The sequence below is a fragment of the Microcebus murinus genome, chromosome 13, assembly GCF_040939455.1.
Source record: "Microcebus murinus isolate Inina chromosome 13, M.murinus_Inina_mat1.0, whole genome shotgun sequence".
In the NCBI taxonomy this organism is placed as follows: Eukaryota; Metazoa; Chordata; class Mammalia; order Primates; family Cheirogaleidae; genus Microcebus; species Microcebus murinus.
In genome coordinates, this window is record NC_134116.1 from 74,879,142 (window position 1) to 74,903,070 (window position 23,929).

The window sequence follows — 23,929 nt, forward strand, 5'->3', positions numbered from 1 at the left end:
TGACCTTTTATGCCTGGCTCCTCTCACCTGGCTTCATGCTTTCAAGGTTTGTCCATGTCGTAGCAAGTGCCAGTGCATCATTGCTTATGGCTGAATGATATTCCGAGGTCTAAATGGTACCACGTTCAGTTTATCCATTCATCAGCTGGTGGACGTTTGGGTTGTCCCCACAGTTTGGCTATTATGGACAGTGCTAAGAACATCTGTGCACAGTGTTCGTGTGGATGCTTGCTTTCATTTATCTTGGGTGTATACCTAGGGGTGGAATGATTGGGCCATATTATTCCTCTGTGCTTAACTTTTTGAGGAGTCTTTTTAGCTGTTTTGTTTGTTTTGAATTGTAAGCATTTTCTAGTTGTGGTAAAAATGCACATAACAAAATTTGCCATCTTAGCCATTTTTAAGTGTATAGTTCAATGCAATTAAGGACGTTCACGTTGTTGTACGACCACACTGCCATCCTCCTCCTAGGTCTTGATGAAACTATCCACACCATCTCTTGGGCACTAGAAAAGGGAAGTAACTTTGGCTTTGACTTGGCAAAGAAGTGGGTTGATAATGAGCAAACTCACTGTATTGGGAGATACGGGGGTCTATGGAGATGGTTCTTTGCTGCTTTAAAAAATGTTGGGTGATTATAGAATGTCTTTTCCCTTTCGGTAGATGTGCAGTAGTGGGATTGCTGGATCAAATGGTGTTTCTATTTTTAGTTCTTTGAGAAAAAGACATCTGCACTCAAATGTTTATGGCAGTATAATTCACAATTGCAAAGATGTGGAAACAACCCAAGTGCTCATTGATACATGAGTGGAGTAGTAAAATAAGGTGTATGTATACTATGGAATACTACTCGACTATAAAAAAAATGGTGAACTAGCACCTCTTATTATCCTGGATAGAGTTGGAGACCATCCTTCAAAGTGAGGTATCACAAGAATGGAAAAACAGGCGCCACATGTACTCACCGTCAAATCGGTACTAACTGATAAACACTAAGGTGCTCACATTGAAGTAATATTCATCGGGCGCTGGTCAGGTGGGAGGGGGGTGGTTGGAGTGAGTAAACTCGCAACTAATGGGTGCTGAGCACACTGTATGGGGGAAGGGCACACTTGTAACTCTGGCTTGGGGGAGGCAAAGGCATTATATGTAACCAAAATGTTTATACCCCCATGATATTCTGAAATTTAAAAAAATAAATTAATTAAATAAAAATGTTGGGGGACAGGCGTGGGGGTGGGGCGACTTGGAAGAAGGGAGGGAGTGAAGTGGGCTGCTGTCTGTGTCCTGGAGGAGGGGCCGCTGGGCATGTTCCAGGGACAGCACCCTTTCCAGACATTTCTCCGGGCCACAGGTAAGTAGGTGCACAGGAAGCTTACTTTCCTGGGGGACCTGTAGGTTGCTAGGTCCACGTGGGCCCTGGCAGGTGGCACAGGGAAGCCTGAGTATAAAGGACCGTGGACTGTGTTTACTGAGTCACAGGAGAGTGCACAAGTGTGGGGCCAGTGTGTGTGTGTGTGTGTGTGTGTGTGTGTGTGTGTGTGTGTGTGTTCAGGGAAAGCATCATAGAGCTGGAAGAGGTCCTGGAAAGGTTGGCCCAGACTGCTGGCTTCAGGGTCTGACTGCAGCTCCCTCAACCCCACCCCTTGGGAGGCTGTTGCCCTTGAGTTCTTTGGACCGTTTGTGCTCCCAGGAACGCCGGCCTCAGTCTCCCCCCAGGACGGCAAGCCGGCCTGTGGGTCCCGCCCTGAAGCTCCCCCAGACCTCCTTCCTCTCTCTGCGGCTCGTTTTGCGGTCACCCTGCCGTGTTTGTACTCGCTGCACTCCCGTGCTCTCGTGAGCAGCTCTCTTGCCTTCTTCTCAGTCACAAGGTCACTTCCTCACTGGCAGAGTTTGTATTTTATACTCTTTTTGGTTAAGTCACTGGCAGAGAGAAACGTCAAGTGTCTAAATTCAGGATGGGTGGCACAGTCTACCCAAGCAGCTCGTTAATGAGATAATGCTTTTAAAATATTGACAAACCATGTAATTAAGAGCTGATTCTTTGCACATCAAACAGTTCTTCACATATACTAGAGGATTTCTTTAAATAGCAGCTCCCCCTGGCTGCGTTTATCTATGTGTGTAGCTCATTAGCTATTTGGCAGAAGAATTTCGGAATGCCGGCAAAGAGCCAGTGCGGTCAAAAAACAGAATGAAACAAAGAGCGAGTATTGCTGGAATTATGTCATTGATTCTGAGAAATTCTCCAAGGATGTATTGATTTCAAAAAGTGCTTAATATAGTTATATGCATAATACCAATTCGTTTATTTTCTTCACCAATTCTGTGAACTTAGCGGTGGTTTCCTCGTTGGAGAAGGGAGTATGTTGAGCAGGGATTGATAACGAATCTTGTCCAAAACCTAAGCCTCGTCCCATTGCCTGACTGCATTTGCTAAGTGGGAGGATGGTCCTTGTGTCTCATTAACCGTCACTGCAATTTCATCACGGCTGTTGCCCTGTTGGACTTATAAGTCTCCTGTAGAGTTCAGTACTATGAAAAATAGCGATGTCCGCTATTTTAGGGTTAGACATGCTGAGGCTGGAGCGGAGACTCACTTCATACCTGCTCTGTACACCCGGTTTTCCCATGTGCAGCAGGCATGGCAGCCGCACAACCTTCAGGGCTCGGCATGGGTGGGTGTTGAACGAGATCACACCCGGGCAGCGCCTTAGGTGGGGCGGGCATGGGTGCACGGCGGGCTCTTAACAGAAACGTGGCCTTTGTTGTCACTGTGGCGGGGCTGTAACTGAGGGCAGGTGTGCACCTGTCGCTGGGCCAGAGGTACAGCTGCAGGACAGCGGGTGAGAGCGTGTCCCGCGGAGGCCGGGAAACGGCCAAGAGTGGACAATCGGCGGATTCTTCCGCGCCAGCCCTTCCTTCCCCCAGCCTGCCACTGTCCTCCTGCCCTGGTCACCTCTTCCTTTTACGGTCTCAGGGGATCTCTGCATGAGGTGGCCCGTTGGCCCCTGCTGACTCCCAGGACTTGGGATTTTGTTTGGCATGCTCTCAGGGGTGGAACACAGAGGCTCGCGGCGCACTGGCTGGCGGAGTGTCGCTGAGAGACAAGCTGCTGTCCCCCAGCGGACACTGCCTCTCGCCAGTGAAAGAAGGCCTCCCACCGAGACACCAAGGTGCTGGCCTGTTCACGACAAGGGCCCTTTTCAATAGCATGGCAGTGGTGCCCTAGTTTCCAAGTGTAGCTGTCTTTCCTGAGCGTCAGCGCCTCATCTGTGCAGGGGGGAGGGCGGTCGTGAGCACTGAGCAGAAGGGGACAGGCACCCGGCAGTCCCGTGGCTTCCAACCGTCCTCCTCTCCTTGCCCCCTCGGCGCGAAGGCGTCTCCAGCAAAGAGGGCCCTTGTTAATACAAGGATTGTCTTCATCCACACCATGTCTTTTAATCTTTCACTTCTTTCCTTCCTCTGCTTGCCTCCTAGTCATTCTGTATCCCGCTTTGGGGGACATCAGGGATTCTCCAGGGATGTGATGACAAAGGTTTCGCTTTCTCATCAACATGGTTCATGCTCATTTGCAGATATCATTTGTAATTTTAAAAATTATTATTTAAACAGTAAAACATTGAAGAGCCCCGCTCAATTGCATCTGCAGGATGCGTTGCAGCCCACAGCTGCACACAGCGAGGCGGGCTTTGTCCTCCCTGGCATGGTGGGTGATTCCTTGCTGAGGCAGCTGCCCTGTGCACTGCAGGGTGCTCAGCAGTATGTATCCCTGGCCTCTGCCTGCTAGCTGGCCACCCTCAATCGTGACAACCAAAAATGTCTCCAGACACTGCCACATGTGCCCTTGCAAGGGGGCAGAGTCACCCCGGTGAGGACCGCTGCACAGCAGCCGGCCGAGCCCTCCCAGCCTCTCCCTCGGCCTCCTTTTTCTTGAACCATCGCCAGATTTGCACGAATATGTCTCTTCACTGGCCTTTTGCAGCGCACAGCCAGGAAGGATTTGTCCACTTTTCCCAGAGTATTTTGCAGAGGAAGGATGAATCATCTAATTGGGAGCCGAGTGGGTTTTTTCTTCAGTGCACAGTAGGCTGGGGTGCTCTTCATTATTGAAGGGCTGGGGGCAGGATAAATGTCTTGCTGTCATTTCCCTGACCACATTTCCTTTAGAGTTAGTAATCCCTCCTCCCCTGATTAAGTGTTGTGGAACCAAAAAGGTCTATGTAGATCGTGTAGTTTTTCAAACAGTGTTTACATGTAAATTTCTTTGCTTAGGGAGTAGTAGACAGAAACTGGTGCAGGTTCCAAATAAAAGTGGAATCAGGGTGGCCATTAAAAATTAGGAGGATACCACAAAAATGATAATTATGTGAGGCACTGCATATGTTAATTAGCTAGATTTAGTCATTTCACAATGCATAAGTTGAGCATCCCTTATCCAAAATGCTTGGAACCGGAATGGTTTTGGATTTCGGAATTTGAAATATTTGCATTATACTTACCCTAATCCAAAAATCCTAACTCTGAAATATGCTCCAATGAGCATGTCCTTTGAGTGTCTTGTCGGTTCTCAAAAAGTTTCAGAATTTGGGATTTTTAGATTAGTGATACTCAACTTGTATGTATACTTCAAAAATATCCTGTTGTATACAGTAAATTTGTAGGATTTTATCTGCCAATGTAAAATAAAGTAATTTTTAGAAACAGAAATTAGGAGAAGAGATGAGATAATGACATTCTTAAGTGGACACTGGAACCCATTCTGTGAGTTTGCCTGGGAGCCCTTTGGGGACAGCTGGAAGCCCTGTCACCTGGTGAAAGACAGCACATTGCCTTTGAGAAGCTGGCGAGGGGGACAGGTTGTGCTGTGATAGAGCTTTAGAGGCCAGGAAGCGTAGGCCTGTCAGAAATGTGGGGGAATATGGTAGGTAGAAGAGGTTTGGTTTCTGGCACCATCTAGTTGTGTCCCTTGCAAGAACTGTATGCTATTTCAAGGAACAAGAGTCTGAGATGCGGAGTTTCAGGACTGGAAGGCTGAAGGGCAGAGGGGATTGCTCCCAAGTTTCTGTGGTCCAGAAAACCCTTCCAGGGTCACCAACTCTCCGCTTGTCTGCGGGCACAGCTGCGGGGGTGGGCAGTTCTCAGTGCAGCCCCCCGCCCGCCAGTACTGGGGACCCATCACAGGAGGGGCAGGAAGGCCTCAGGACAGCTCTGGATTCCGGGCTGAGGTTCCTGCCTGGAGGCTACCCTCACAGTTCCATGAACGCCGGGATGACTACCTGAAATCACGGTAGCGTGGCCTTCATCACGTTCACTCACCACTCGCTGACTCACCCAGAGCAACTTCCAGTCCTGCAAGCTCCATTCCTGTAGGTGCCACGTACAGGTTCATCTTATCTTTTGTACCATATTTACTTCTTCTATATTCAGACACGCTTAAATACACAAATACTTAGCATTGTGTCACAGTTGCCTACAGTGTTCGGTATAGTAACAGTGCGGTACAGGTTTATAGCCTAGGTGTGTAGGAGGCCACAGCATCTAGGTTTGTGTAAGCACCCTCTGTGATATATGCACGATGACACAGTCACCTGAAGACACATTTCTGAGGAGGTACCTTTGTCATCACGCGGAGCATGGCTGTGCTACAACACAGCACCATGGTGTCACAGTCTTTCCGCACTCCCCACGTGCTCCTGGCAGCCTTCAGGGGTGGCGCTGTAATGCTGCTCGCCGTGTTTATGAAACAAACAGAAATTAAATTCTTTAGATCTGACGTGCAGCATTTTCATTACTCTGCTTTTAAACAAAGGCATTTTCAGATCTCAAAAATTACAGTAGAGTGGTTGGAACATGCTTGAATTAAAGCAGTACTAATGGATTTATTTGCTGTGCATTCCAGTCCATTAATCCTGGTGAGTTCACCCTGGATTAACGTATGGCATGCCTTTCTTTAGTCTTTTAAGTCCAGCATTAACTGCTTTTTTATGCCATGGGAGGAACCCGGAGCAGGAATCACTGCAGCAGGCTGCTGCGCACATGTGGAGCTTGGCTGTGGGTTCGTGTCAAGCAGCCCTTCCCTCGGCGGTTCTCAGACTGTTTGGTCTTGGAACCCCTGTATGCTCACTGAGCCTTGGAGGACTTCCAGGAGCTTTTGTTTATGAGGGTTGTATCTGTCGGTATTTATCAATTAGGAATTAACATTTAGAACAACTTGAAGTAATTATGTATGAATCCACCTAAAAATAACAATAAGGAACCCATTTTATGTTAATGTAAATAACATTTTTATGAAAAGTACCTGTTTTCCAAAACAAAAGTATTCAATGAGAAGAGTGGCTCTGTTTTACTTATTTACAAATCTCTTTAATGTTTAGCTTAATCAAAAGCAGCTGGATTCATATATCTGCTTCTGCATTCAATCAGTTTTGATGTGTTGTTTTAGTTGAAGTACATAAAGAAAATACGGCCTCACAGGTCTGTGCATAGAAAAAGGGGGAATACTTTAGTGGCCTTTTCAGATAATTGCAGGTGTTCTTTTCTGATACTACAGCGAAACTCGGTTCCACCAGGAATCTGGAACACTACCAATGGGCTCTTTGTACTCTAGCATCTATGGGTCTGTTTTGCTCTTTGAATTAACCTTTTACCTGTGCTGCATGATTCTGTTTTACTGAATTATGGTTTTACTGAGTTGTGTCGATCTTCCAAATATTTCATCATACATTTTAACAGCATCACATTTGTTAGCATCACCCCAGTGTCCTCAGAAAACTCTAGTTTCGGGAGGCTGTTCAAATCTTGGCCGAATACAAGCGTCCTCAAACTACAGTCCGAGGGCCACATGCAGGTGCTTTTGCCCGTTTGTTTTTTTACTTCAAAATAAGATATGTGCAGTGTGCATAGGAATTTGTTCATAGTTTTTTTTAAAACTATAGTCCGGCCCTCGAATGGTCTGAGGGACAGTGAAGTGGCCCCATGTTTATAAAAGTTTGAGGACCCCTGGCCGAATATAAGTTTTGCAGATTTCTAATTTTTTTCTTGAAAGCTCAAATTGTATTAATATCATTGGCAGCAAATGTTGTCAGTTGTTTCCCTTCTGGTTCTGCCCCTTTTATTCCAGAGTTATCTTCCTCAAATACAAACCTGATGCTGGCCACCCCCCCCCCCCAACCATTGTCCCTTCAAGAATAAAGTGCAGTGTTCTTGTCTTAGCCACAAGGACTTGCATGACTTTGACCCTGGCCCCTAGCACTTTGGCAGTTCCCAGCCTTTTCCAAACCTCAGCATTATTGTTTCAGTAAGTTAAAGCAATACAAGTTTATTACTTTACAGTTCTGGAGGCTGGGAAGTCCGAAATGGGCTCAGATCTAGGTGTCGGCAGCAGCGTAGGGGGTTTGTGGGGGGTGGGATCCCTTTCTGGAGGTTCCAGGGGAGAACCCATTTCTTCTTGCCTTTCCCTGCTCCTCCGGGCAGGCTGTGGTCTCCCCTTGTATCCAAGCCCGACGGGGCTGATGGAGCCCTCCACACACGGCGTCCCTCTGAGGCTGGCTCTTCTTCTCCCCCTTCCCTCCTGTGAGGACCCCCGAGATCACGCCAGGCCCACCCAGGGGAATCCCACTCTCTCGAGGTTGTCTGATCAGCACCTTTGTTCCTTCCGCAACCCGAATTCCCCTGGCCTTGTAACCGGCCCGCTCACAGGTCCCCAGGATGAGGACGTGGACATCTTTGGGGACCATCGTCAAGTCTGCCACACTCAGGCCTGTGCATTTTTGTAGTCAGTCCCCACGCTCTGCAACACTCCTTTCCCTGCTCCTTCTACGTGTGGTGAACTCTTCCTCGAGACATCGTGTCGTTGCAAAAGCCTTTCGTGAAGTCTCCAGCTGCTTTCTGTTCTGCCAGGACAGAGGCTGGCGCAGGGACCGCCGAGTGCGCCTGTCCCTCGGTGGGGCGCCTGGACGCCGTGTCCCTGCTGGTCTGTGCGCCTGACCCTGTCGACCTTCGCTGCTCTCAGCGCTCTCGGGCCACACGGTGGAGCACCAGGAAATAGCAGTCTGTTGGCAATTAGGGACACTGGGTCGTGGGCTGGGCTTGAAATACTGTTGAATGAATATCCAGTTTCCCGGGTGTGATAACAGCATGACTGTTAGGTAGGACGGTGTTATTATTCCTAGGAGTTACTGACCAGTGCGTTTAGAGGTCAGATGTCATGATAGCTATAGCTCACTTACCCTGTGGCTCATGAGGAACGTGTATTTTATTTAAAGAAAGATAAAGCAAATCAGGCAAAATGTTAAATATTGGTGATTGTAGACCGAGTAAATAAATATTTATTCAACTTTTCTATAGGTTTGACATTCTCAACATAGAAAGTGAAAAAAGGATGAAATACTAACGCAGAATGAATGTGAGTGCAGGAATCTGTGCAGTCTGTCTCAGTGAGTGCAGGAATCTGTGCAGGTGTGGACCGTAAGATTTAGAAATCAAAGGACTTTACATGCCATGCATCTGGGAGGTTTTCCTGGCATGCCCTCCGGCTGTGTTCAGACCTCGCACTTCCGTCGCTGGCCAGCACTGATTCCCTTACTTCTTGGACTGCAGGCTACGCCCCAGACAACAGAGTCCTGCATTTAGGGCAATCCTTGGCCCATCCTGCTGGAGTTATGGGCAGGCGTATGGTCCATGCCGTTATGCTGTGCCAGCTAGCAGGCATGGGAGGGCTTCATTGCCGAAGGGCCCATGACAAGAAATGCAGTCTAAGCGTGTCCTGAAGACACCAGCTAGGGTTTCCTGCCCCTGCTGGCCTTGCTTTTCTACACCAGTGTCATGAGAGGACTCATTCCCCTTCGTGGCCCCTACCGGGAGCTCAGAGCTTTTGCAGGTCCATTTCTCTGCACGTGTGACGTGTGACGATTTTACATCATCCTCTTTAAACACGAGGATCCATTTGTAGAGGTAGAATGCTGGGATCTCTGGTTGGGAGGTCACCTAGTCTGGTTTCCCACCTGTCCCCTGGATTCCGCCGGTGACTCCCCTGGTGCCTGATCAATCCCCGAGGTGGGACCTGTGTGCCTCCTCCTGCCCTTCACCTGTCGTCTGCAGTCGGTGCCCCAGTTGGGAAGTCCTTCCTGCTGCTGTGCGCAGCTGAGCTGAACCAGCCTGCCCTGGGCCAGCTGCAGACTTGGAGGTTCTGGGGCCAAAACCAAAGGCGTCTGATGGCTCTTCCTTGCCTTTCAGGAGTTGGAAGCACCCCTCGTACCCTCCTGAGACGTCTCTGCTCCAAGATCCAGGCGATCCTCAGGTGACAAGGCGTTGATCCTCGCATCGTAGTCCAGGTACGGTCTGCTCCTCAGCACTGCAGCGGTGCGGTCTCTTTCATGCTGAATATGTTATGCATTTAGACCTTTAGTTGGCTATTGATTTTTTAAGTTGACTGACTGCTGAAACCTTAAGTCTTCTTTTTAAGATTTCTAACTGCTGTGCTTTTTCAGACTCATCTAGCCAGCTAGTTCAAACCCCTTGAGTAGGCAGAAGAGAAGTTTGTCTTTTCTCTTTAGTGTGTTCCTTAAATTCCTGCGTTTCCTTCAAACAGAATTCCAAATATCCTGCAGCTGCCCGAGGCCTGGTCACCAGGGCAGGCGGTGGGGACAGGACCTGCGTGCAGCTGTCCCACCTCACTGCTGGCGTAGACGCTGGGCGCCGTGTGCGTGCCGGCCTGTCCACGCTGCCGTGCATCGCGGCAGCTCCTGCGTTTCTGCCTTTGACCCCTGGAGCCTTTGCATTTCTCACGGTCAAGGGCAGGTTCCACTTTCCCTCCTGGCCCAGGACTTCTCTTCTTGCTCCTGTTGTTCTCACCCTTCTCCTTACTTTAACTGCTCACCCTTTTACTTAAGAATCCTACTGAAGCTTGTTCTTGGGTTTAGGCGCCGTGGCCGTCGGCTGTGGGGCGGTGTGTTGCGGCTGTTCCCGGGAGCCTGGGAATTCCCAGGGGACACAAGAGCCAGTGGGGCCCGTGTGGGTCCCCCACCCCCATTTCTCTTTCCATAAGGGTAGCTCCAGTTTGATCTGATTCTTTTATTTGGCTTCAGCATAGGATGTAGTTTGGGGAAAATTGTTCCACCGTAAAAATACTTTAACTATTGTTCTAGTTATTTTTCCATTAAACTAAATATATTTACTGAGTATGGAGACTTTATCATTATCGTCACTATTTTATTCATCACAAAAAGTAGACCTAGAGTTTTTTCCGTTGAGAGAAGAGGGCGTGTGTGTGTGTGTGTGTGTGTGTGTGTGTGTGTAAGTAAAATGAACATCACCTGACTTTTCTCTCGCTCACATTCTTACAGTCATTTGAGCCCATTCCCATCGTAATTCCCAGTCTGCAGCTAATTAAGAATGCACACACAGTCAGCATGAGTGGCCCACGCTGAGCTTTTAATCAGAAGGACTTTGGGAGGATATAGCCGGTAACCTTTGCCACACGTAAGCACCTTTGAGCAGCTGCCTTGAAATAAGAATGAAGGTGGGGGTGGGGGCACTGCCCACAGACTCCAGGTTCCCAGGGAGGATTAGGCTGTAAGTAAGCACCTTGTTTAGAGGAGGCTCTTGCACCCCCGTATGTCAGAAACAAAGGTGCAGAATTAGCAGGTGCAGCTTCCCGAAGACAGTAGGTGAAATTAGGTCCTGGGCAGTGGAGAAGCAGGAGGACATTCTGCACAGTCCAGAAACCGCTGTGTGCTGGGGCAGGTGAGCCCCAAACACCGTTTTCTCTCCTTCTGGGTTTAGGTGCTTAATTAGTGAAATTGCTTAAATTAGAGCAAGCGCATTCTACATTCTTCCTCTTTCCACACCAGGCAGATGTGTCTGTGCCGTCTTCACAGACTGTTTCAGAACCTCTTCCTGTGTTACCTAACTCGGGGACTGAGTGTTGACATCGGCGTGAACAGCGAGAGTCAGCCTGTCCCGTTTCTTGGGGCCGGGACGTGCTGCGCCCAGTGTGTGGGGAAGCCCAGGCGTGGGCCTCAGGCACAAACCCTGAACTGTGCCTGTTGGGGGGAATTCACAGCCCACCGGGCACCGTCACGACATCGCCCCTTCTTGGGCGAAGAGAATCCAGCCAGGTGGGGACGTGGACGGTGCATCTCCTCGAGGCCTTTTGGTGCCCTTCGCACTCGTTTACGTTCTGTGGCTTGTCACACGCTGTCTTATCCCGGCACGAGAGCAGGGAGTTTCTGTTCCGTTCCCTCTTGCTTCCTCAACGCCTAGAAGGAGGGAGGCGCATGTTTGCCTGGGCGGGTGGTGGTTGTGGGCACTTACTTGCTTTCTTGTTCCCCTCCAGACTGTGAGCACTCTGAGGGCAGGCATGGTGCAGGGCGCATCTTCTGTAGCTCCCGTCACGCCTAGATCAGTGGGCCCAGGAGTTGCAGGATGTGGCGTTTTCAAAAAATGAAGTAACAGCTATTCAATCCTGAAGGAGGAAGTTACTTTCAAACCGTTCAGCCCTAACCGAGAAAAATGTAGTTTCAGGCGAAGTGAGAGTTAGCCCCGCCACTGAAGCAGAGTCTTAAAGTTTGGGCCTCTGGTGTCTAGCTCCTTGAGGATGTCAGAGGGAACGAAATGTGTGTTTTTGGCCGTTAAGAATTCCTTACAAAACGGCGGGAGTAACCCGTGCTCTCCCCTCACGCTCTGAAGACGCGGAGTCCCGCTGCCATACACAGCAGTGACCAAAAGAGGGAGGGTTCTGACGGTCACAGTCTGGAGCACGACGTCAGGGCTGGCAGGTTGAGAGGCTCTGGGGTCAAGTCCGGTGGCACCCCGAGGTGACAGCCTGTGGCCATGGTGCTGCCCTGGAGCCGTCCAGGAAAGCACAGCAGCTGGCCCTGGCTGTGACGTGTGGTAAAGTTCCGTCCGTCTGATGTGCTGGAAGAGCCCCTCGAGCTCTACCCCGCCCAGCTGCCGTGGGGTGGGAAGCCGTCACAGCGGCCCGGCGACCGGGGCCGCCCGGTCCATCTCTGGCGTCTACCTGGGCCTCAGGCGCTGACCTCTCCTGGCCCCGATCGGTCAGGCCGGCAGGCTGGTGGCTGGCCATTCGCTTCTGGAATTTCAGACAAATCGAATGACATTCTCTTCTCTGATAGCGGCTACTCGGTTAGTGCCCACTAGGGCGTCCCTCTGAGCGTACGACGTAACGAGAAAACCTCACGGCTGGAAAAGTACGCCTGGCAGTCATCGAGGACAGATGGCAGGCAGGGTGGTGACCCATGCCAGGAGGCTGTGACCTCCCCTTTGGATTGGAAATGCTCTCCTGCTGGGGCGTCTGACATTTTTGCCTCCGGAGGAGAAGACGTCTGTGTGAACAGGGCAGGGAGGCCTGCCCTGAAACGCGCATTTCCTGCTCAGGGATTCCCGTGCCTGGCACGGACCTTGTAGATAATTTCCATGGTAACCGTGGGCGTGTGCCTTGCGTTTGTCAGGGCTCTTTGAGGAAAAACACGGGGACGGGGGAACAAACAGTGGGTAAATATGAAAGGTAATAGTATTTGCTTGCGCAAAGGCTCTTTATTAGTTGGATGAGAATGCCATGCTCCACGGAGAACCTGCTGATTAGCCGCCGAGGAGGAGAAGGCTGGGCCCTGAGCCGCTCAAGCAAGGTCCTTGAGCCCAGAGGTTTTCTCACAAGACAGATTAGTCTTCCCCAGACAGTATTTTGTGGATGTCTTTCCTTGACTTGAAAAATGTTGCCCCTAAGAAGAGGTGTGAATCCCTCAGGGGCCGCTCGAGACACACAGGGGCCACACTGCCCTGCCCCCGCCCACGCCACAGGCCCGGTGTCTGCCTGAGGTGCCACCTGGCACCCAGCGGGCGTGTGCTCCGTCTCCATGGTTGGGCAAGGGGTGAAGTGCAGAGTTCATCCGTGTTCCTTACAGAGCGTAGCACGGCCCTCACCCTGGAGGGGCGCGTTGAGTCGAGTCAGTGGGCAGATGCCCCGTCCCATGCTGAAGCAGGTGCGATGGTGCCTGTGCTTCTTCCTTGTGTGGCCTTCCCCATGCCCCCCCCCCCCCGCACTGTTCCCCAGAACTTGTCGATCCTAATTCAGAGGCCAGTTCAAGGCCTTGGAGGCAGTCAGACGTGAGCCCCAGCTGTACCTTTCCTCGCTCGTGTGCCCTCGGGTAGGTGACAGTTACCTGGGAGAACGTCAGAAAAGTTATTTGACCCTCGGTGGGGCTGAGCATCGTTGCTTTAAAAACTCTCCCCCGATGATTGTAATGTGCCGCGAAGGTTGAGAATTACCGAGTTGTAGTCAAGCCGAGGTCTCCTCCTGTCGAAGGCAAGGTGTTGCCCGCCTGGGAAGGTGACGTGAAGGTCAGATAAAGTAAATCGCAGAGAGGATCTTGCGTTTGGCTGGTGCCCCGAGGTGTTAGCTGTTTTTAGTTATTACTATTGTTTTCTGATTTAAAAAGCAACACGTCATCATCATAGACAGCATGGCAAATACTAGGAAAGACGAAAACAACAATGAAAACATGCATATAATCTGAAGATAACCTCGGCTAATATCTTGGTATTTTACAGCCACATACGTGCTCATTAGGATTGCATCATATACTTTTTGACTTGATGCTTTCCTGTGACATGAAACTGTTGAGAAGAGTTTGCGGACTGGATACCATTTCAGCAAGAGTTACGCTTTAAAGATCTTACTCGGCTCCTTCACTGTGACAGCATCGTTGGCTTCCAGCCCCCGGGGTTATTTGTTTGGGCCCCTGCAGGGCGTGAGTGGTGAGGTCTCGGCACTCCCCCTGGCCGAGAGGCAGGATGCTGTGCTTTGTGGTCCCTGCCGTCCTCTGGCTGGGACCTCTGTGAGCAGTCGTTCCTTGGCCAATTGGCTTCCTCCCCCACCTCTGGAATGTGTTCTGCCCCGGGGACATGCACCTGCGGTGGATCCCATGCCCCCATGCCGTCCTACAGAGCCCCTGACCCCTGCCTCCTCCGGCAGCCCTCCCGAGTGACTGTGGTGTTGCTGTACAGACTCAGAGTGGCGGGTGGCGGGCATTGTTGTGTGGGGGATCTCCACGGTCCCTGGGGACTTAGGGCTGTCAGCCCCTGCTGAGTCGGCAGACAGAGATGGGTTGCTGGGAGGCAGGGCTCCTGGGCTTTCTGAGCGTGGCTGGGGCCATGAAGTCACCGAGGCCTAAAGGACAGGCCAGCACCACGTGGATCAGCACACCCATCACGTTGGCCCTTGTGGCCCCTTGTGCCAGGCTCGAGAAGTCACATCGCCTGTAGCGTGTGGATTTCAGACCTTTTCCTGTTCCCACACTCGCCATCGTCCCGTCGGCCTAGCTCTGGGAGCCACTGTGTGTGTTAACAGCACCCCACCCCCTGGCACTGCTCTTTCCCAGGGCCGGGACTGGGCATTTGTGCATTTTTCTTAAACCCCAGCTTTGCACCTAGCATGGGTGGGGTCAGTAATTCTGGGTGGATTCAGTTATATCCTCAGTGTGTCCCCCATGCCTGGGGTCAGCGAGGTATAGACCCCAGGGCTTAAAAGAGCCCAGGTCCGGAAGCCGTGTGTCACTGCAGGTGGAGCCTCTGCCCTCACGGTGGGACTGGGCCTCTGCAACGCACTGTCTCCTTCCTGTCATCCACTGCTATCATTTTTTTGTGTTCCACCATTTTTGAACCATCCCTGCCATTCCTGTACTTTTGATGCCTTGGTTTGCTCTCCCCAGGTTGGTTTTATCGTGGTCATGTAGCTCACGTGGCCTTTTGTGACTCCGCGCAGTGCAAGGTGTGCTCTGCCTGCTCACCCTGCAGGGGGACGCGCCCTGCCCAGTGCCCAGTGACTTTGCAAAGATTGTGTGTGATTTTTTTTTATTATAAAAGTAAAACACAATTTTTTTAGAGAATTTTGAAAATGTGAAGATAGTGAATCCGAATATGAAGTTACTGCTATTAATATTTTGATGTGCTTTTGATCTGGCCTTTAAAAATACATATGTATTTCATTTATCCAAAAATATAAAACTTTGTCGTTTCCTGTGAACTTGTCACGAATATTTCTTGATTGTCTAGAAAAACAATATTTGTCATGGCTCTGTTATTTTGTCATATTTGACTGCAAGTTATTCATAATATTCCTTAGTCTTGGACAGGAAGGGTTTTTCCTGTCTTTTTGCACTTCTCTTAGTGACATCTTGTTAACACCAAGAATGTTTTTAAATTAACCTTTATTTAGGATTTGTCAGCTTGTTCCTCACAATTTCCCCAGTTACACTGCTGTGCTATGTAATGTATAAATATCTCCTGTGCATTGTATGGGCATTGAATGTTTATGAATGAGGATTTCCCCTTTGATATGTATTAAATTTGCTAAGATTCATCCTCTTACCTCCTCCCCACCCCCCACCCCAAATTGGCAGTGGCTCCCGATACTTGCGCTTTGTTTTGTTCTCTCTAAACCTGCTCTGTCAAACATCTGATGACTTGTGAACTTGTGGGCTCACCAGTCCACCTTAGGTCAGTTCTCGCCTGTCCTTTGATGGTCTTAGGCTCTGCCACCGTCCCTTTCCTTCTCTGTCCTCCTTCTCTTTCTGCCTGTTAAGTGGCCTCCATGGCTCCTTCTGGAAGCCTCGTTCTTTTGCAACGCCATGCCTGCCTCCTCCTTAGGTCTCCATCCTTAGTGTCTACCAGTGACATCTGCACTCTGATTTTGTTTTTTTTTTTAAGTTCTTGCACCTGGGCCTCCTAACATCTGGAAGGAAGTGGATCCTGCTTTGAGATCACTTCCTTCAACACGGGTTTTTCCCTTGTCGTTGAGTCTCCATTGCCTCTCACACAAGGGCCAGCATCCTAGAATGTTCTTTCCTTGGACCCCTGTTCCCACCTCTGGTTGCAGATCACTGAGTTGGGAGACTCTGTCTCTCCTACCTCATGTGGCTTGGACCTTCTTGCTGGAGCCCTCCAGGTACCGCTGGGGTGGCCGCCCACACGCCAGCCCTGAGGTTGGCCAGACACTCTTGCTTTAGGGAAGCTGAAACGGCCTCGTTGACCGTGCCCACCACTTGGCGCTGTTCCCTGATGCTGCCAGCCTGGCAAAGATGGAGATTGTTCCGAGTGGTGCCGATGTCCACCGCAGTCTTTCTCTTGGTGGGATGGGAGGTTTCATTCCAAATGGTACCCACGAGGTGCCTGCTGAGTTCATGTCATCTGGGGCCTTGGCCCTTCTGAAAACCACTGACAAGAAAAGCTGAAGCATGGACTTAGTAAATATTTCGGCATTAAGATTTTCTTTAAAGGGTGGCATTTCTGAATGTAGTATAACAGCCTGCTTTTGACCCCTGCCTGCCCTTCCTCAAGCCATCAAGCTGGATTTTCTCAGTGATGGAGTGACAGGTTAAATTTGAGAGCGCAAAAGTCATGCCATTCACATCCACCCCCCCTTTATCAGAAATCTTTAAAACAGAGCATAAGAAAGTCTTTGTCTCTGTAATTCTGGTCCACTGGGTCATTTTACTCCCATTTTTATATAGCGATTACTAGAATAGAACATGGAGTTAGAATTTCCGTGGGAAAGGGACAGATTTTCTTTGCTTTTCTAAGAGGATACCACCCAAGGTAAGTGTTCTTTGATAATGAACGACTGGATAGCAAGATAGATCTGAGACCCTTGGTGTTGCGGGATTCTTGTCAAACCCCGAATGAAAATAGGTGGCAACCATTGCACAGATTTCTCCCCACAAGGAAGGTAACCTAATCTCCAGATAATGCTTTCACAGCATTCTGGCAATGTTCTGTGTAAACCCCAGTGGCGGGGAGTCCATGTCCACCTGACATTGTTGGGATTGGAATGATTAATTTTGTGCAGAAAAGCTTCCTTTAGCTTCCCCGTTGGCTGAACAACCAGCTTTGGAGTCCTAGCATGAGTGTAAGTGCTGGTACAATGTGTACGAAATGCTGATAAGAAGATACCACTTGGAGAACAGGTTTTTGCATTATTTCCACAGAGACAGAAAGGTTACTTCTTCAAGTAAACCCAGGGCATCGTAAGTATCTGATTTTCTCCTACCTTGGGAAGTAGAAATGAACACTTAAGCTGAGACATTTATGTTCTTTAGGTTAGCGGCTCCGGACTCCTCAGCAGCAGTCGGCTGCATTTTTGTTCCAGCGTCTTCCAAAGGAATTGAGTTCTCCCTTTCCCCGGATAGTGAGCAATACTTAAGAAGTAACCAAGGTAAAGCTAATCTGTCCAGGTCCCTGCTGCATCCCCCTCACTGAGATACAGAGCAGTTCCCTCCTGGGCTCTGGTGGAGAAGGAACTGGCCGAGACTGTTCCTGAAGAAAACGAGCCACTGTGTACCTGTTCAGGAGACGTGAGCTGCACCGTGCGTGACCGTCTCACCGAAGAATTCGCTCCCTTTGCACGTTGCATTTGAAAACTGTATCTGTATCTAAGTGTATAGCATTTAATAACCTGCTCCCTTTACTTTGAAGCTGGTGCTGAGGTCCTCCTAATGGAAGTCTCTTGGTTCTCTGAGTGGGTTTCCCGCTGGTGAGAGCCGACCCGTGCCGGGGATGTCATAGGTGCACATGTGCACACCCGCTTTGCACCTTTGTCTGAGTGCGTCATCTGTCCTAATTCAGGGTCCCTGGGTTCACGTTTGCTTTCTGCTCTGAGGAGGCTCAGAACCCTGTCTCGGGAGCGTGCCTGGGCTCTGGCATGCCCCTCGTCAAGACTCCCAGTTGGGTCACTCTTGTGGCTTTGGCTCTGCCTAGGACACCAGTGTGCTGTTGAGAGAGGAGTCCCCGCCCAAAGGACGGGCCCAGGACGGGGAAAGGCAGGGCGCCTCCTCACTTTCTGGGCACTCAGGTCACTTTACTCTGCGGAGCCTGGGGATGGAAATGCTACTGAGTAGCACTGTCTTTGCTTGCACTTGGCTTTTAGCGTTTGGAGGAGAGGATCCACTTATTACTAACCAGAAATTACATCCGGGACGGGTGGCAACAGACGGGGACTGTCTCCGTGCATCTACCAGCCACATAGAAACGGTACTAGCGACGCGGAGCGCTCACGCCCGTTTCCCTCCGAGGCTCCTGTTTGCTTAAATTACTCCTCTCCCCACAAAAAGATGTTGCGAAGTCACTTTGCAGCCATGTTTGGGTGCCTCCCCCCACTGCCTTGTCTGCTGAGGGTTATGTTGAAACGTTGCATCTCCCCTTTCTTGACCTGCTATCCAAATAGGGGTTTGCTAAATGCCTTATTGTGATTTATAATTTGACTCACATAAGTCAGCTTAAATCCTGTATGGAGGAAAAGAAAAAGGCGGTTGCAGGCGAAATCGCCCCCTGGGCTGACTGGAGCGTGCTGGAGCCTTCTGCAGGCCCCGGTGTCCCGGCAGCAGCAGCAAGTCCTTGGTTCCTCCTTCTCCTCTTCCTCCTCTCCCTCCACCGCCACCTCGGTGCCACCCGGAAGCCTTCTCTCACCTGTGCGGGAGGCCTCGGGCCTGGCTGCCTCGCCGAGGGACCTCGGCACCTCACGTCTGCTCCTGGCCCAGAGCTTTCAGAAACCGTCCGCGCATTGCCGGCAGCAGCCCGGGAAGCTCTGCTGTCTGTGCTCGTTCTTCTCTCGTGTGCATCGTGGGCCTTTCCTGTCTTGTCACACCCTGGTGTCTGATTGTCCCACTGCGCTACCGCCCCACAAATGCCCCCCCCATTTCCTCTCATTTCCTCTCCCCCTTGCTGCGCCGTGGTGTCGTTTCCTTCCCACCTATGATGCCGCTGGAACTCCAGATGAGGAGTGGCCGACTGCACCTGCAGGGCACTGTGACCTCTTATGACACTTGGCTCCCGAGTTATTTTTCCTCCTCTGTATGTTAATAACAGGGGCCGGGATCTGATGATTTTTCCCCCATTCTAGCTGAAAGTGTCATGAGTCCTGAGATCGTTTCTCTTCTCTTGGCCGGTCTGGTAAATACAGGAAGGACACTCCCAGTTGCCCCCGCAGCCTGGAGCCCTGCGGGCCAGCGGGGCGCCCGCTGCGCTTGCCCACCCAGCGGCTGCACAGTGTGGCAGGCGGGGTTAGGCGCAGACTTTTCTAGACCTGTGAGCTCCATTGAGAGTATTTTCTTTTCCAATGACTTAATTGTAGCTAAGTTTAGGTCAGTAACTACCGATTGATGATTAACAGGAAATACTAGTGATTTTCCTGTAACTCAGCAGCCAAAAGTCATGATGGTAGCTTATCTCTGCACATGCTGTTGTTTTGTTTTAGATTTTTTTTTTATAAACTCTTTGTTGTAGAATGGTTTTAGATTTATAGAAAAATTGTAGAATACTACAGAGAGTTTCCATATACCTTTCACCATTTCTCCTGTTATCAACGTGTATTTTACCTTGGTTACAGCTGGTGTTGGTGCCGCGTTATTAACTAACATCTGTACTTTGTTGAGGTTTCCTTAGTTTCCCCCGATGCTGTTTTTCTGTCCCAGGAGCCCACGTTACATTTAGTCCTCGTGCCCCCTCTCAGCTCTGATGGTGTCCCACACCTTCCTTGTTTCTGATGACGTTGAGAGAACTGGTCAGGTGTTTTGTAGAACATCCCTCCCCTGGGCTGTGTCTGATGGTTTTCCCGTGATTAGAATGGGGCCCTGGGACTGGGGGGACCACAGAGGTGAAGCGCCTGTCTCGTCACATCTCAAAGTCAACGTGGCTGTGACTCTTGTTGGCCTTGATCGCCGGCCCAGGTGTTGGGTTTCTCCACTGCAGATTCCGCCCCCCCTCACGCCTCCCGTGTGTCCCCCGCCCTTCCCGGTTGTCATCTGCAGGAGGGAGTCTCTGCAGAGCCCACCCACAGCAGCAGGGAGTGAAATCCCCCTTCGTGAGGATGGTCACCCCGGACTAGGGGTGACCCCTGGCGCTCTCCCGCTTTGGCAGGTGGGATCGTGTGTCACAGGAAAGTGGCCCCAAAGCTGCCCCGGGTTCACTGTTCCCTGCAGCGCAGGCGTCCCCCAGCCCTCACTGCTGTGTTCCGTGTGATGATGGGATGACGTGAGCCAGCCTGTGGGTGGAGACGGGGGGCACTCTCGTGGGGAGCACTGGTGGGGAGCACAGTGGGCCAGCATTGCAGCCCAGAAGAAAAGCACTTCCTCGAGTAGTGGCAGTTAGGAAAAGCCCTCACTTGTAATGACCCAACACTTTTCTGCTCTGGACCTAACTCTGTTACCTTAAAAGTGGAAACAACTTGGTACTTATGCTCAGAGGAGCCTAGAAAGATCTAAAAGGCATTCTCATTGCAATTCTGGGTTTTAATAATCACGGTATGGTTTGGGTTACCTCCCATGACACAGTACCCTTGAAAGAGCACCTTGTCTTTCCTGGTAAATTGTGTGATTTCTGAGAGTAGAAACAATGTCACTAATTTGCGTTCCCCATACTGGGTCACTTCTGCCCACGGAGGATTCTCGGTTAAGAGGAACCGGAATCAGAGACCTGAGTGGAGTCCGCTGGGCACCTGGCCTGCTGGGACGTTTCTGCACCTGCTGGCGAGACCCAAGACTGGAGAAGTTGTGTTCTCCTGACAAGCGGTGGTGGAATTCGAAGAATTAAAACATTTTAGCAGGAAACGGTTGTAAAAGACCTGGTCACTGCCTGTGTCTCGGCAGTGGGTGAGACGAGGGTGACGTGTGAGGCAAGAAGCAGTGACGCGTGGCCTCTGTTCTTTCTCGGCAGGTCTGAACAGCAGAATGGGGTGCAAAGTGCTGCTCGGCATCGGCCAGCAGATGCTGCGGCGGAAGGTGGTGGACTGCAGCCGGGAGGAGAGCCGGCTATCCCGCTGCTTGAACACCTTCGACCTCGTGGCCCTCGGGGTGGGCAGCACGCTGGGAGCCGGCGTCTACGTCCTGGCCGGAGCCGTGGCCCGCGAGGACGCGGGCCCTGCCATTGTCATCTCCTTCCTGATCGCCGCGCTGGCCTCGGTGCTCGCCGGCCTGTGCTACGGCGAGTTTGGCGCCCGCGTCCCAAAGACGGGCTCGGCCTACCTCTACAGCTACGTCACCGTCGGGGAGCTCTGGGCCTTCATCACCGGCTGGAACCTGATCCTCTCCTACATCATCGGTAGGTCCCAGAGGCCTGGGGCCTGCGCCCTCCGCCACTTTTCTGCCTGTTTCCACCCCCGGCGTGTGTGCGGCCCCCCCCTTCCTCCCCACGTGACCCGAGTCCGTCTCCCCAGCAGGAGCTGCCTCCTGGCTCGCCTGTCGTCGTGTCATGTGCCGCGGCCCTTTCGTGGAAGGTTATGCAGCCTGTGGGCGTCACAGTCTTGGCTCGGCCTCCCCTGCCCTGTGCCCTTGTGCAGGGACCAAGCCAGGCCTCGAGCAGGTCGCTCCTGTTAACGAGAGAGACATAGCGTTGATAGCATGTTGCTAATTTGTTAAAAAGTATTTAGTTTCTTTTAGTAGTTTTTCTTTCTGATGATTAAATACTTCACTGAAAGAGAAAACATTGAGAAATAAGGAAAAATACAAAGAGGAAAGTAGAGACGCCCATTGTTACTACTTTTGTGAATTGGAATGCATGACACATTTTAATACAGTCTGTCTCTTCACACAGCAGTATATAGTAAACAGTTCTCGTACCGTTGGCTGTTACTCTAGGGTAGTATTCCCAACGGTTGCACACCATCATATAGATTTATGTGCACAGCACAATTCACTAGGTGTCCTTATGGCACGTTTAGATGGTTTCCAGTTGTGTTCTTGTTGTTACAAACAGCTCATCACTTTTGTCTTCAGACATAGCCATGATTTTTTTTCCTTAAAACTGGTGAAGAAGCAGAACGTCTCCGTAAGCGGGGCTGCATATTTTTAAGGCCTTTGTCGATGTGGCTCCCCACGCTGCCCGGGGCCCTGCCCTCACTGCCGGCCGCGGGCATCAGCCGCACACACGGCCACCCGGCAGACAAGGGAGCCAGAAAGGAAAGGTCTTGTCAGCGCTGGAGACAGACTTACTTCTCTCCTCTCTAACGCCCTTTGGGTTTTAACTGCAGCTGAAGCTGAACACATTGACTTAAAAGAAACAAACACCTGAACGTAAGAGTCAGCAAAGAATATGAATGGCCACTTCACAGAAACAAAATTCAATTTTATTTTTTAAGTGAGCTTTTGGCAATATTATCAAAAACCAGTAAGAGGTGGTAAGTGGGGCCATGGAGGTCTCGGCCCGCCGGGGCGTCAGCTGCCACCGGGACTCCCCAGCCCTGAGCGAGCCGCCCTCCAGGCCCCCCGGCAGCACCTGCTCTCTCTCTTTCAGCAGCTGCAGTACCTGCTCAGCGCCGGCATAGCTTCCTCTTCTGGGTTCTAAAATAAAATTCATAATCTTTTTTTTTTTTTTCAGTTCAGCATCAAAACTTATAACCACGAATGGTTCTCACAAGCTGAAGTCTCTCAGTGGGAATGTAGCTATTTTAAATGGACCGTTATATTTCCAGAGGATTTACCTGGGCATAAAATACACATTGAGCATGAAGCGCTTGCCGCTTCTAGACCAACAAACAAATGAAAGAGGCTTTGCCAGAGTGCTGTTTGCTTGCGGAGGACTATTTGCATGTGTAATGAAAATTTATTCGCAGCCTGGGGAAGGGCAGTTTTTTCAGCAAATGATTTTTTTAAAAGGCATGATGCAGAAAGGGGAAGGGGGGCAGCTGGGAAGGAGGCCAGGGAGCCCTTCCCACCCAGCAGGATGGGGCTTGGGAGCACGTAGGGAGACAGTGAGACCATTTTTATAGAATCCATGATAGGTTGGCTACTCAGGAAGGAGACATGTGTTTACATTTTCCATTTGTTGGAAAAGTACTCAGCATGAGACCAAATAACCAAATTGCATCTCTATGCAGATCACTCTGGCTGAGTTCTGTGGATAATTCAGACCATGGTCGCCCACAAGGCACGCTTTGAAAATAAAGGAAAATGCTATATGCAAGTACTGGAATTTTAGTGACGTTTCCTGAGAAACACCACTGGAAAAACAGTGACTCTCTTCAGAATTAAATAGGAAAAAATTGGCTGGGTGTGGTGGCATGCATCTCTAGTCCCAGCTACTTGGGAGGCTGGGGCAGGAGGATCGTTTGAGCCCAGGAGTTGGAGGCTGCAGTGAGCTATGAGGCAGGTTCCTGGATGCAGCTGGGGCAACAAACAGTCTTAAAAAAAAACAACATTAAACGAGAGAGAGAGGGAAAAGCAAACCACTGTTGGCATTTGGGTGCTGCCTCTGTGTTCCTCAAGGCTGGGGAGTTTGGGGTCTGGGGAGAATGAGGAGGGCTGGGCTTTGTCTGTGGTCCTGCACTCTGCGGGCACCGTGACCTCCACGTCAGGCTCAGGCACAAAGTGGCAGAGGTGGCTGGAGCCTGCTCTGAGATGAGCAGCTGCCTTTGCCCCTGAGATGGGGGCCACCCCCGTCAAGGAGCTCCTCGGGCCCCTCTTCTTGCTGGGAGAATTGTGTTATTGGGGTGCAGGTCTCATCAATTCTGTGGCCAAGGGGGTCCTGGAAAAGGGGCTTCCTAAGCGATGTTCCTCCAGACTCCACAGATGCACCCCAGGAGTGGATTATGGAATCAATTGTCATGAATTGTCATCAGCATTTTTTTTTTTAATGAAATAAAATAGGCGGCATTACATAAATCCTATCCGAGCGCCTACCAGGTGGTAAGGGTGACTGTTTCGTGAAATTTCTCTTTGGCTGTAAATGCATTTGGTGCACACAGCACACGTGTGCATGCCTCTCTAGGCCCCCGAAGCCGCCTCCTGCTTCTCACTCCCAGCCTCGGTTGACCCTCCGTCCTGGCCCCGAGTTGCACTGTGGTCTGGCTGCTGCTGCGAGATTGCAACGCGCCGTCTATCACCCCCGAGTGGGCGCTGCCAGAGCCTGGTGACAAGTATCT

At 50.7% G+C, this 23,929-nt stretch overlaps 1 protein-coding gene across 4 annotated transcripts in view; it reads left to right on the plus strand.

Moving 5' to 3' along the window:
* The window catches only part of SLC7A1 (solute carrier family 7 member 1), a 71,582-nt gene that overhangs the window by 25,932 nt on the left and 21,721 nt on the right, over positions 1 to 23,929 (plus strand). For all 4 annotated transcript variants that reach the window (XM_012746550.2, XM_012746545.2, XM_076009525.1 and 1 more), the window contains 2 exons: positions 9,238 to 9,335; positions 20,728 to 21,111. In XM_012746550.2, the coding sequence (XP_012602004.2) occupies positions 20,742 to 21,111 (370 nt within the window). In that variant the 5' untranslated portion in view covers positions 9,238 to 9,335; positions 20,728 to 20,741. The remainder of the gene's footprint in view (positions 1 to 9,237; positions 9,336 to 20,727; positions 21,112 to 23,929) is intronic.